The 14,778-nt window shown below is 38.5% G+C and overlaps 1 protein-coding gene across 2 annotated transcripts in view; it reads right to left on the bottom strand.

Annotated features, from left to right (window-relative positions):
- Nucleotides 1–2,769, bottom strand: part of LOC124784415 (FGGY carbohydrate kinase domain-containing protein) — a 129,862-nt gene extending 127,093 nt beyond the window's left edge. The window contains exons 1-2 of one of the 2 annotated variants that reach the window (XM_047254097.1): nucleotides 2,618–2,769; nucleotides 2,327–2,523 (exon numbers count right to left, since the gene is read on the bottom strand). In XM_047254097.1, the coding sequence (XP_047110053.1) occupies nucleotides 2,327–2,523; nucleotides 2,618–2,645 (225 nt within the window). In that variant the 5' untranslated portion in view covers nucleotides 2,646–2,769. Of the gene's footprint in view, nucleotides 1–2,326; nucleotides 2,524–2,613 lie in introns of both variants that reach the window. The other variant, XM_047254099.1, reaches the window with a different exon arrangement.
- Nucleotides 2,770–14,778: the final 12,009 nt, after the last annotated feature.

Here is a 14,778-nt window from a genome sequence, read left to right as displayed (position 1 = left end):
AGTTACCAAGATGACAATTGCCCTTTTATCCGTTAAGGGGTGTTATTACTTCTTTGTGCAGTTTCTATGTACAGTAGACTGCAAGTGCACGGGATAAGTATAAACAGTTCAGACTGCAGAGCTTTTTTGAGATTTTCACTGCTTTCTGAATCATTATAGCCGCTGATCATGACTCCAGTGTTCGAAGGTGCAGAGAATTACATCTTGGATCAAGGTCTAATACCCATAAAACAAAATCAGTGATTTATGAGCTTCTTTGGTCATTTATCACATGATGCAGGTAATATTGGTGTGCTCTTAGCGCTAACAGTAAAAATGGAACACACTAATGATGTATAACCTCACCTCAAAAAAATACAGAAGGATGGAAAATTAGGAATTAACTCCATTGACAATTATTAGAAAGAGCCCAAGCCTGAAGAGGGAGAGGGTAGTAAAGAAAATCAGCTGTATTCCTTTTAAAAGAACAAGTCCATGGCCCTTACAAAACAAAACAATGAAAAAACATTTCCATGGTCACATTGACAGGAATCCCACTTCCCCCAAATGTACCTTAAACACCTCACCACTTCAGTCACTGGTTCACCTTAAGGCAAATAAACCCTGTTGCTTATGCTTGGGCAATAATAGAGAACTGAAAGACTACGAACCTGGTTAGCTTGTCAGATTATGTTCTCCCCCATAACATCCTTAAAGAATTTTATAGTGCGCACCACCTCATAACATGGTCCATTCTGAACTATAGTGCACATCCAAGTCCATCTGTTGACAGCTTAGATTTAGCCTTCTATTGCACACCTTGTCATGAGTAATAATGGACAGTGATGACTGCTCTCCTAGACATGGTTCTATGCTTTCCATATGCACATCTTGTAAGGACTGACAACATGGACTGAATCTCCCCTCCCACTTTTCTCTTCCACCACCATACAAAAGAGCATCTGTACTTATCTCCCTAGCTCTTTCCCTGTTTAACAGTAAATATCTGCAAGGTAAGCCAGTATCCCCATTTCCTGGGAATAGTGTCCTATCACTGTATCAAACAGAGGTTGATGGTGCTTGTCTCGGAATTGCTGTTACAGGAAAATAGTGACAATGTGTCCCTGTTTGAGAGCACTGGGTACACCTGGTCTTAATTCAAACATCTTCATTAAGTGTTACAAGAGGAAGAAAAATACTAATGAAATAGAACTGTTGGATCAGTTTGTCATATTGATTTGTATACGCTGGACTACAGCACCACACTTCCGATGGACCACTCTTCATTTGTATTTATCCACAAATTTTATTAGTAGGCCAAGAGATCACTATAATCTAGTGCAACTCACCAATACCAGTTATACATCCAATACAATAACAAAAATCCATAAACAGGCAGAGGAGCCTCCCCCAAATGTTTAAGGTACAATATAGAACCACTTTTAGGCATATTGTTACTGCTGTTCACTTGAGGTGGGGGGAGGGGGAGGGCAATACTACCTTAACCAGTATGTAATATGTTGTGGAACTAAACGTGATAATATGCTTATCTATTTATCAATGAACACCAACTTCCTCTTATCACTTCCTCAAAGGAATATGTCAACAAAAGTTACTGTACGATTACGGTAAGACGTAATTGATAAACACCTGTCTCAAGACAGTGATATGTCTATTCATTGATAAGAACGTCCTTTATTTACACTGAGACTGTCAACATTAATCCCGCATCGGAGGTTGAATGAATTCATCAAACAATAATTTGAAAGACTTGGAATATTAACATAATTCTCTGAAACTGAAAAATAGCTTGCTGTAATCGTAATTTACACATTCTGAAGTGAAAAAAAAGTGAGTACAGTAGCCAACCTAAAGCAAGCGACAGAGGACCATCGGGTTTTTAACAAAATTTAAGGAATGATTAAAGCAAAACAAAAATCAGAATGAACAAGGAAGCTTTCATCGACACTGTTGAAAATACTGAAAATGAAATGTGGAAAACAACAGTACTCGAGTTTAAGAATGAAAAGCACTTCTGGTCCCCCTACGCTCAGCAAGATGCATTGTGTTAAGTGCTGCAAGTGCAATCGGCTTGGACAGTAACATCCAACTGAACAGGGTATTGCCAAATGACGGTCTGAAATAAAATGTAGATTATTTCTCTAAGACGGCCTTCCTTTGGCCTATCAGTTTCGAACGAAGCCCCTACGGTTACACTTCATAATTAAAAACCTACACGCCACTTAAGTAATATATACGGTGAAGCTACCCAAAGCAAAGACGAACGACGTACTACGGAACTACACAGCCAAATATCGCTCTCATCGAGATAAACATAACGACGTACCTTTACAACATGGCAACATACCGACCATATGTCATCCGATGACTGCTCAAAGAAATCTTTCTTTGGTGTCCACGTTTTAATAGGTTTCGTACTAACATTAAGAAGTTTTCCTTGCTCGCTGACTAGGGCAGCTCTAACGCTTCCCGTTCCCACGTCAACGCCCACAAACAAATTTTCATGGCCCATCACTGTATCGACTGCAAAAAAAAGAGGCAAAAGCCCAAGTTTATCTTTACTAGACGAAACGTTAAGATCAACTACTGAAAATATATGCTGCCGCGTCAGACCTACTTCCGTTACTGTATCCCTCCTTCACCATGTCAATGGTAAACGTATTGCATAATCGTGCTTTTAACAGCGGCTCTCAAAACCAAGGCTTTCGCCCTTCTTAACCTTGAAATAATCGCCGAAGTCAATGGTCACGAGATCTATTGCGAAACACCTACACTAACTCAAGCAGACGAATATCACGATGGAACTTTCCATGTTTAGAGCGCTCTTCGTCCACTCCTCAACTTTACACCAAATTAGCGCCTCTTATACTTGTGAACTGAGATATAATATTTTACGGCATTTTTGTTTGAGGGAACCTAAAGTCATAGATTTCCTGTACATGTGGTATTCTGTCTTGCAGAAAGGCATTCGTCAACACTTTGTATTCCCAGGCTGCGCGCAGCGCTCGAGGATTCGAGGAACTAGAAAACAGGAATCTAGCAATATGCGCATCACGTCGTCTGCGCTCTAACCAAGCGACCAATGAAAAGTCAGAACTGGAAGACCAATCAAAAAGCGCTATGTTTCACCAGCGTGCAGATTTGTATTTTAAACATGAGCTTTGTATTCTCGCCTTACTTTTGCATGTTTGAAGAACACAGCAAATTCAGGATTGTTAGTTTCAGTGATAACATGGTGGACGAAAAAAAGAGTTAAATAACTTGAGTGAGTGGATATCGGAAATCGCAACATACTTGCAGGAAACACAGCCAAATATTTCTAAAAACGAAGAATATAAACGTCATTTAAGCAGTACTCTATGATTCCTGCCTAACCAAACCCTCTGAAATCGTAATATGTTCGGAAACAAACACCAAATATTTATGACCAGCGAGGAAAGTACCCTAAACTGGAATCCTACCCCCGCCCCCACACCCTCCTTCAAAGCAGCCCCGGGCACTCTTGGCTCGGAATTGTCTTAAATCGTAGCAGAACTAAGTGTAAATAGCAGTTTCGGCTTCTACCACTCACTAGCGAGGTGCAAAAGGTGCCTGCTCCACTTGTTATAGTAGTTCCGCTTCTACCACTCATTAGCGAGGTGCGAAAGCTGCCTGCCCCACTTGTTACTTACCAGCTTACCCTCAGAATTCGCACATTATTCCCTTCATAACTTACGTTTTAGAGATCATCAGATCGTATTGTACAGGAGGCATATCAATTTTTGCTTTATGATGTACATAGTTACATAATTTTCTAACACTAATTTTACCACCAAAGATTTATGTTGTATACAATAATATTATTAAATTGTTTCTCTCATGATCTACCAGTACTTAATGCCTAAATTTTCCAGACAACAATCACACTGTTTAAATGATCATTTCATCATTCATAAATTCCTCAGCTGAGTAGTATCGTTTTCCCAGAAACCATGTAGTCATCACTTCAATGAACCATCTCCATGTTCAGTACATTTCTACCCTTGAATTTATTGTAGACTACCATTCTCATGTACTTAGGCGTCTGCTGGAACAGTTTTAAGTAACGTGTTGGAAGTATGAAATTTTCTTTGTGTCTAATGTTGTACGTATGTTTGAGATGGCTTAATTCAGTTACGTCTGAGTTACTGTGTAAAAAGATTAGTATAATCTCAAAGATGTGCAATGCAGGGATAGATAATATTTTACACTCTTGAATAGACGGCGGCAGAATATTCTAGGGGAGGGGGGGCAGCACACATTATTCTGACCTTTTTTTTCAGCAGCCAGATTCTGTTTATGTAGTAACTAAATAACTTTTATATGATTGCCAGTTTAGATTATTGTCCAACTTTATGGTGAAGAGTTTGATGGGCTGAGATTCTTCTGTAACTTGATTTTTATGTATGATACTGATGTCACCGACTTTGGATTGTTTGGTTCTAAATTGAGTTATCATGGTCTTTGAAATACTAAGTAACCATGTATCTCTGTTGTTTAGTGTGTTTATTACAGCATCCAGAATTTCTCTCACATTTTATTTTTCAACAAGTAGAGAAGTATCATCAGTAAATGTGACTGGTTGGCACTGGTATTGAGATGTAAACCATTTATTTAAGAAAGAAACAAGATTGGGCCTTGAAGGACTCCTTACAAACTCGTATCCCTCTGAGATGCACAATTTATGGTAATAGATGTTATGATTACCCTTTGTTTCCTGTTTGTCAGATAAGGATTTTGTTTGATACTGTACCTGTCTAGTTTTTGAAGCAGCATGAAGTGATTCACTTATCATAATGCCTTGGCAAGGTCGCAGAAGATACCTGTCTCTTTATTGCCTTTTCCCTATGACGAGATGATTTTTTTCAATGAATTCATTAACTGCATTCATTGTACTTTTCCCCTTCAGGAACCCATACTTGTTTTTGAAAATAATATCACATTTCATGATAAAATTTGTTATATAGACTGCAGCTATTTTTTTTTCCAAATGCACCGAGCGAGGTGGCGCAATGGTTAGCACACTGCACTCGCATTCGGGAGGACGACGGTTCAATCCCGTCTCCAGCCATCCTGATTTAGGTTTTCCGTAATTTCCCTAAATCGTTTCAGGCAAATGTTGGGATGATTCCTTTGAAAGGGCACGGCCGATTTCCTTCCCCATCCTTCCCTAACCCGAGCTTGCGCCCTGTCTCTAATGACCTCGTTGTCGACGGGACGTTAAACACCACTAACCTAACCTTTTTTCCAAATACTTTGGATAACACTGGGAGGGTACCGATAGGACGCTAATTTCCTGATTCTTTTTTGTGTGGTGATTATATCTCCTGATTCTTACTGTATTTTACGAACTATAAGACGCTACAGACAATAAGACACACCTTAATTTTTAAGCAATTTTTTAAATACAATTTTTACCATTTTTATTATTGGATTGCAAAGTCAGACCAAAAATAGTTCTTAGTTTAGAAAATCTAACCGTTCTTTAAAATCCCTGAAAATCGTCATCTGAACTTTCTTCTCCTTCTTCCTCTTCATCATCATCATTGTGCGTCTCATATGTAAGATGGTCTTCACTACCATTGAGAATGTTACTTACGCCACACTTCTCGAAAGCTTTAACAATAATGACTTCTCTCACTCTAGACCATGACTATTTTATCCACTGACACACTTGTTTGATTGTAGTTAGCCTTAAAGCTCCCTTCTTCGTGAATTCATGTTGGGTTTCATCCACCATACATTTTTTTCCATTGCTCTCTCATATACACATTAAATGGTTTAGTTCACGAGATATCAATAGATTGCAATTGTGAAGTAAGTCCCTCTGGAATAACAGCAAGCTCTACAGGGTGATTCAAAAAGATTTGTGTTATTCTACAAGTAAAAATAAAGAAAAAAGTTCATATAAACATAGGTCCGCAAATGTTTTGTTATGGCTAATAAAAGATTTTGCCTGAATTTTAGCAACTTCGTTAATACAAAGCCATCGCAAAACTGTATGAGATTAAAGTAAAGCACGATTTCCATTTATTTTGTTGTTATCGATCTGCTAAATTTAATAAAACATGTCCCAGACGTGTATCTGCAGTAGTTTTCCAGAACATCCAGAGAAGCAAGGATGTAATTTCGTAAAATTTTTAATTTATTAACTATTTGGCCCAATTTGTTTTTTTTTTTAAATTCCTGACAATTGTACGAAGTTTTCAACAGAAGTTGTAGAGAATTTAATTTTGGAAGAATGATGGTAATAACGTAAACAGAAACTGTATGAATGTGTCAGATGATCTGCTTTTATTAATACCATGGAACACGTGAAGTCATGTTACACTGGAAAATACAAAGCTCAGTGCTAAGTACGTTGTACAATGTACATACAATTTCACAATACATTCACAATAAATGTTCAAAAATGTCTCCACAGAGTTCAACGCATTTATCTTCACGTGTATGTTCAGATTTTGTTGCTCATTTCAGTTTCACAGGGTTGTTCTTAATTTCGCTTATTGCATTCATAATGCGCGCAAGTAATGTCTCACATGTATTGCTTTGTCCTCATAAACTATGTCATTCGTCCATTCCCATACACAAAAATCCATTTGTGTTAAATCAAGCGATCTGAGTGGCCACAGACGTGTAGCACATGACCAATTCATTTCTGGGGAATTGTTCACTTAAATGTGTAGTAACGATGTTAGTGAAATGTGGAGGTCCACCGTCTTGTTGAAAATACATTTGCAGTTGCGTAGCAAGTGAAACATCTTCGAACAAGTGGGGCATTTCTTCTTGAAGGAATTGTAAGTACGTTTCGCCAATTAGACGTCCTGGGAAAATAAATGGTCCAATAAAATGTGTGTTGATTATACCACACCACACATTTATGCTAAATCGTTGCTGTAAATCGCGTTGCATTGTTGCATGTGGGTTTACTTCAGACCATATGTGCTCATTATGTAAACTGTTTATACCATCCTGAGTAAACTGTGTCTCATCAGTAAATAAAATGTATTTGTGTAACTGCCGATTAGTGTTTAACCAGTTGCACAACTCCAAGTGAAGGGCAGGATCTCCTGGATGTAAATGATGCACTTTTTGTTTATGGTAAGGATACAGATAATTGTACTCCAGTGTGCCCCCATAGCTTAGATTGCGAAATGCCTAATTTTTGAGAGATACGTCGTGTACATACCCGGGCTATGTTGAACAGCAGCCATAATATCCTCGTCATTGTCTTTAAGTATCGAGCGTTAGTACTGATTATGAACGCTAGGTAGAGAACCCGTCTTCCATAACATTTGAAACACTCTGCTAATGGTTCGTGCATTCAGAATCCTCCGAGTTGGATAACGTATGCAATATTCGTTAACTGCAGCTGTAGCATTACCATCACATTTGCCATAAATAAACAACTTATTGGCGTATCCCTCTGTCATACATTTGAAAGGCATCGCTATTTCACAAATAATCTACAAACTACAACAGTTACTAAGTGGTTTCAGTTAAATACACTGTTGTTATTATGTTTTTTCACTGAACAGTACAGAAAACTAACTCGTTTCAAGGTTAGGAAACGACTGAAACATCTCACTAACGCTTGCCAACAATGACAAACGTTTCTACATGGAAAGTAAACAAATTTACTTGTATAATAATCTTTGCTTCTCCGGATGTTCTGGAAAACTACTGCAGATACACGTCTGGGACATGTTCTATTAGATTCACCAGACAAATAACAACAAAATAAATGGAAATCGTGCCTTACTTTAACCTTGTACAGTTTTGCGATGGCTTCATATTAGCAAAGTTGCTAACTTTCAGGCAAAATCTTTTATTAGCCATAACTCCATAACTGAATATTGCAGACCTATGTTTATTTGAACTTTTTGCTTTAGTTTTACTTGTGGAATAACACATTAAAATAGTTGCATATCTTCGTGAGCCATCATGTATATCTCCCTCTCTCGTTTTCTCTTTCACAGAATGTTTAAAATGACAACTAAACTGACCCAGCACAAGAAGAGAACTCTTCTTCAATGAAGCAACTTTCCTTCTATATCTACATCTATATTCCGCAAGCCACCATATGGTACGTGACGGAGGGTACCATGTACCTCTCTACTTGTCACATTCTTTCCTATTCCACTCGCAAACAGAGAGGAGGAAAAACGACTGTCTATATGCCTCTGTATGAGCCCTAATTTCTCGTATCTTATCTTGGTGGTCCTTACGTGCAATATATGTTGGCGGCAGTAGAATCGTTTGGCAGTTGTCTTCATTTTCTAGTTCACTAATTTTTCTCAATAGTGTTTCTCAAAAAGAACATTGCCTTCCCTCCAGGGATCCCCATTTGAGTTCCCGAACCATCTCTGCAACATTTCCCTCTTGTTCGAACCTACCAGTAATAAATATAGCAGCCCACCTCTGAACTGCTTAGATGCCTTCCATCAACCTGACCTGGAAAGAATCACAACCACTCAAGCATTACTCAGGAATAGGTCACACAGGCATCATATATGCGGCCTCCTTTATCTGGCCTCTTTTCTAAAATTCTCCCAATAAACCAAAGTCGACCATTCGCCTTCCCTACCACAGTTGTCACATGCTCATTCCATTTCATATCTCTTTACAACTTTGTACCCAGATATGAACACTGTATCCAAACATTACAGCTTTGAGCTTTCTATTCATCTGCATTAACTTACATTTTTCTACATTTAGAGCAGGCTGCCATTCATCACACCAACTGGAAATTTTATCTAAATCGTTTTGTATCTTCTTACAGTCACCCAACTTTGACACCTTATAGTACACCATGGCATCATCAGCAAACAACTGCAGATTGCTGCTGACTCTGTCGCCAAATCATTTATGTATATAGAGAACAACAGCGGTCCTATCACACTTGCTCGGGCACTCCTGACAATACCCTTGTTTCTGATGAACACTCGCCTTCTAGGACAACATACTCGGTTCTATTATTTAAGAAGTCTTCGAGTTCCTCACAAATATGTGAACTTATTTTCATATGCTCGTACCTTCGTTAACAGCCTGCAATGGAGCACAATGGCAAATGCTTTCCAGAAATCTATAAATATGGACCCTGCCTGTTGCCCTTCATCCATAGTTCTCAGTATATCAATTGAGAAAAGGGCAAGCTGAGTTTCTCACGAGCGTGAAATCATGCCGATTCTTGGACATAATCTTCTCAGTCTTAAGAAAGTTTACTGTATTCGAACTGAGAATATGTTCAAGGAGTCTGAGCCAAACAGAGAGGAGGGGTACTGGTCTGCAACTTTGTAGATTCGTTTTTCTACCCTTGCGATATAGTGGAATCACCTGCGCCTTTTCCCAGTTGCTTGGGATTTTGTGCTGCATGAGAGAATCACGATAAATGCAAGCTAGGTAAGGGGCCAATACTGTAGAGCACTCTTTGTGAAATCTAACTGGGATTCCATCCAGACCTGGTGTTTTATTTGCTTTCAAATCTTTCAGTTGTTTCTCTATGCCAGGGATACTTACTTACTTACTTACTTACTCCCTGGCGCTACAGCTCATATTGGACCTTGACCTCCTGGACAATTTCCACCCACTCTTCTCTGGTATCTGCTTTGACTCTCCATCTTCTAACTCCCATTCTTCTTAACTCCTCCACCACGTTGTCTAGCCATCTGGTCCTTGCCCTGCCCCTTATTCGGCACCCACCTAGTTTTCCTATGAAAATTTTTTGATTATGCTGCTCTCCACCATTCTTTCTACATGTCCCAACCAACATAGTATATTACTCTTTATTTGTGTCATGATACCCGGTTTGTTGTACAATTCTCTGATCTCCTTATTTTTTCTCACTCGCCAAAACCCCCTATCATTCACTGGCCCAAAGATTTTCCTAAGCATATTCCTTTCCCATCTCTGCAATAGCTCCTCATCATTTTGCATCATTATCCAAGTACCTGAAATGTTCAAATGCATGTGAATTCCTTTTTTTTTTTTTGGTCATCAGTCTACTGACTGGTTTGATGCGGCGCGCCACGAATTCCTTTCCTGTGCTAACCTCTTCATCTCAGAGTAGCACTTGCAACCTACGTCCTCAATTATTTGGTTGACTTATTCCAATCTCTGTCTTCCTCTACAGTTCTTGCCCTCTACAGCTCCCTCTAGTACCATGAAAGTCATTCCCTCATGTCTTAGCAGATGTCCTATCATCCTGTCCCTCCTCCTTATCAGTGTTTTCCACATATTCCTTTCCTCTCCGATTCTGCGTAGAACCTCCTCATTCCTTACCCTATCAGTCCACATAAGGGACCAAACTGCTAAGGTCAATGGTCCCTAGACTTACACATTACTTTAAGTTAGGCTAAGTACAACACACACACACACACACACACACACACACACACACATGCCCAAGGGACGACTCGAACCTTCGCCAGAAGAGGCTGTGCAATCCCTGGCATGGCTCCTCAAACCACACGGCCATTCCGTGCGGCAAGTACCCGAATCATACATCACCACAGGTCTCAGTACTGTATAATACACCGTCAGCTTCAGATTCCTACTAAAACGTCTTACTTTAAATACTTAATTTGTGCGAAATAGCTCCTGTTACCAGCTGTAATCCTTGTATGTATTTCTTTTCTCATATCATTATTCTCAGTTACCAGTGACCCAAAATATTTATAGCTCTTAGAGCGTTCAAAATCTTTCCCATTGAAAGTCGTGCTTCTTTCTCTTTCACTATACCTTTTCCTAGCTGTTAACATATACTTGGTCTTTGATTGATTAATTGTCAGCCCCATCTCCAGTCCATATCTTTCTAATTTTTCAAACTTTTCTTCAGATCCTGTTTCCTCCTGGATAACAAATCAATATTATTTGCATATGCAAGATACCGTGTCACTCTATTTAATAGTGTTCCCCCAGGGTTGCTGTTTTGTGTCTTTCGCATTATTCTCTACAAGGCGACATTAAACAGAATAATGGAGAGCAAATCATCCTGTCGCAATCCTTGGTTAATTTCAAATGCCTTTGATAAAGTCCCCTCAACCTTTACTTTACATACTGTTCTCCGAGTCATCTGGAACAGTCTTATTAGTTTGTTGGGTACTCTTGCGTCTTGTATTGCCTTCCAGAGTTGATCCCTTTTGATACTATCATAGGCTTATTTGAAAGCAATGAACAGCTGGTGGACATAGATATTATATTCAAAACACTTTTCAAGGACCTGTCTGATGGTGAAAATCTGATCTGTTGTGGATCTAATAGTTCTGAAACCACACTGATGGTCTCCTAGATACTATTCTACATATGTACTGAGTAGCCCCACCATGATTTTTTCTAATACTTTATTACAGCGCCAGGGATGCTTATTACTGTAGCATCCATATGGGAGTTTGTCTGATGGTCAAATGGTAGTATGTTTGTCCTTCTCTCCCACACTCTGTTAATCCATAATTTCACACCATCTTCGTCCATCTAATCCTTGGCATGTTTGGCACTGGCATTGTTTTGCACTTGAAAAAGGTTATTGGATTAAGTTTTGTAATGTCAGTACAACATGAAAGGACAACATTGTAGTGCATATTTTGGTGTCCACTTGTTTTTATAGTTACAGTTTTAGCATCTTTCATGGCAACAGTTCTGTTACTCGGCACATCAAATTTCAGAGAAGTTTCGTCCATATTCGCTATTTGGGTTTGTTCCACACTGAGTTTCTTTCGATGATGATATGGATGATGGAAATATGATCTTTCCTCTTCATACTCCTGTGGCGTTTTCTGAGATATTTTGATTTTGGTTCACATACAAAGTCCATGGTGCTTCATAAACCTGTAGCACCAACCAACACCTCCCTTAATGTCTGTTAAGTTTCGCTGTAGCACTAGCTTACATGTTGCATGGGGGCTTAATTAAATAATGAGAATAATTTTTTTTATTTTTGGTAGCTGTATGTCCGATTACGCTGTGTCTCGTAAACGGTTGGCCCTGACTAGTTTTTGTACGCAATCTGACTGCATAGAACAACAACAAAGAATGAAAGAAAATTTCCGTTAACACAATTAATTAATTAAGTCCCCAGCAACTGTAAAACCTACGAAACCAAAGCACAAGTATAACTGTTCTGTGTGTGGAAGTATGACTCAACATACACATCTGGCACGGTTCTTCTTCAATTAGGCAAGAAATTTTAAATATCATTTATACTGAAGTAATTAAAAAATAGAAATACTATAATTGCGTAAGGAAAGCAGAATTACACTCTAATACAAGAACACAAGCCACATGCTTTGTTGACTGAACCTGTAATGCTGCATTATTTAAGACATTGAGATAATAAAAAGAAAAGGAAAAATTTTTTTTCTTTTACCTTCATATATTGACGAAAATCACTCTAATCATTACAATATATCTCCACACCGACTCGCTGCTACCACATCTCAACAAGAACTTTTCAGTATCTCATCTCAGCAAGCACTTTTCACTCGCACATCTCAACAAGCACTGACTACTACGAGTTCTCCCCAAGCACTTTTCACTAGCACATCTCAACAAGCACTGACTACCACGAGTTCTCCCCAAGCACTGCCTGTGGAGGCGGCTGAATAATACTCTTTGGCGCAATCTCTGGCGCAGTGGCTCAGTGTAGCCACCTTTCATATGCCCCTCCTCCACAGGCCAGAATTTGATGGTATTTTTGCCAGCATTGGTGGTGAAAATACCACCAAATTCGTCCACAAAATACAGACAAAAATAAAAGATAATATTAATACGTAAATATCACATAATTAGTTAAAATTTTGGCTTTGCACTGACCTTTCAATAACCTAATATATGAAATACAGTAAGCAATACAAATTCTTTCATACATGTGACTTTACATAATAGTTTACACAATACACAAAAAATCGGTTTATACAAATGTTCACATAAAATGCTTTCAATGACTAGTTCCAGCAGTAGCACCCAGCAATGGTCAACAGGTGCAGACACCAACAAGTGACATCATTCAGTTGAAGCAGTCCATCAGTGGCACCCAGCAATGTTGAACAGGTGCAGACACCAACAAGTGACATTATTTCAGTAGAAGCAGTTCATCAGTGGCACCCAGTAATGTTGAACAGGTACACACAGCAACAAGTCACATTTCTCAGCAGAAGCAGTTCCATTAGTGGCACCCAGCAATGTTGAACAGGTGCAGAAACCAACAATTGACTTCTTTCAGTAGAAGCAGTCCATCAGTTGCACCTAGCAATGATGAGCAGGTCCAGATAGCAGTCCATAATATTCACTATCACTGATCACACTGTTCATCAGAGTTTATAAGCAGAAATTAAACATGTCCTAGTGGCCCCAATCATGTAGAAAAAGTACAAGTAACAGTCCATAATATTCACTATCACTAATCACACAGTTCATCAGCAGAAATTAAACATTTCTAAGTGGCACCCATTATGTTGAAAAAGTGCAGGTAACAGTCCATAATATTCACCATCACTAATCAGACAGTTCAGGCATGAACAATAGTTTGTATCCACATACAAATGCTTTTACACTAAACATACAAATCATAACAAACACACCAATGATGTCAGATAATTGTCATATTAACTATTACAAATACACAAACATCAGTAAACCTATAATATTTATGGGTGTCAGTGCAAGCCACTACAAACAAGTAAGATAATATTTAGGAGATAGGTCGGTACCAATTTGGGATTGGGAAAGGAAAACACACAAAACACACTCACTCGTCTTTCATCCACATTAAGTACTACTGTGTAATTGAATAGTGTTAACTGTGTAAATGCAATTCTGTCAAAATTTGATGTTCATCATGTGTATCAAGTAGTAGTGGCAGCAATGTATAACAGTCAATAATAGTTAGTCAACGTCATAGTCATCATGTCAAGACCAATGTTTGCCAAGCCAGATCAAAATGTACGGTTGCTGAACAACTGTCAGTGTGCCAAGATATGCAAATACTTCCTCTCTCCAAAAAAAAGTATATACTGCTTAGTGATTTAACAAAGTGTGTGTGTAGACTATCTTCCTTCTACTTGAGTGTTCTAGTCTGCCATCTTCATCCTCCTTGTTCCATATAGACCAACAAAAAAATATGCACCTCACTTACTTTACCTCTTATACACCGAAACTCCAATAATCATCAGCATCACATAATCTCAATACTTCAATAATACCTCTTACGTCGATACATATAAATCTTATCATCAATATCATTTACCTTACCTCTTGTCCACAAATACTCCAATAATCATCAACTTCATATAATCTCAATACCTCAATAATACCTCTTCAATATGTCGATACATATAAACCTTATTACCAATATCATTTCACTTCCATAACAACTCTTTCCTCTAGTCAGTCTCCTCGAACAAGTACAGATAAAATCCTAATGCAAACCTCATCATCCCATACAATCCGAAGACACATTGTCAACAAACAACCTCTGTGTAATCCATCTGACCCAAATCTTCTACTCATTATTAATTATAAACAAAAGAAATGCATACATGACCTGTAACAGACTTAGTTCGAATAACTCTCAGTAATTAAGTACGATTACGGAGTGTGAATGATCATAATATTTCACAGTGTGTACACCACTTCAAGAATTATGGCAAACAGAAGCAAACATGTGGAGTATTTCTTGTGTCAAGTGTCACTTCCTATTTCAATTGCTCACGAAAAATGCGGTGTAATAACTGTCAATGGTCTAAACCTAGTTTTGGTATGTCA

Source organism: Schistocerca piceifrons, chromosome 1, assembly GCF_021461385.2.
Source record: "Schistocerca piceifrons isolate TAMUIC-IGC-003096 chromosome 1, iqSchPice1.1, whole genome shotgun sequence".
Lineage (NCBI taxonomy): Eukaryota > Metazoa > Arthropoda > Insecta > Orthoptera > Acrididae > Schistocerca > Schistocerca piceifrons.
Note: the sequence above shows the minus strand (reverse complement) of the source record. Positions and strands in the feature narration are given on the sequence as shown.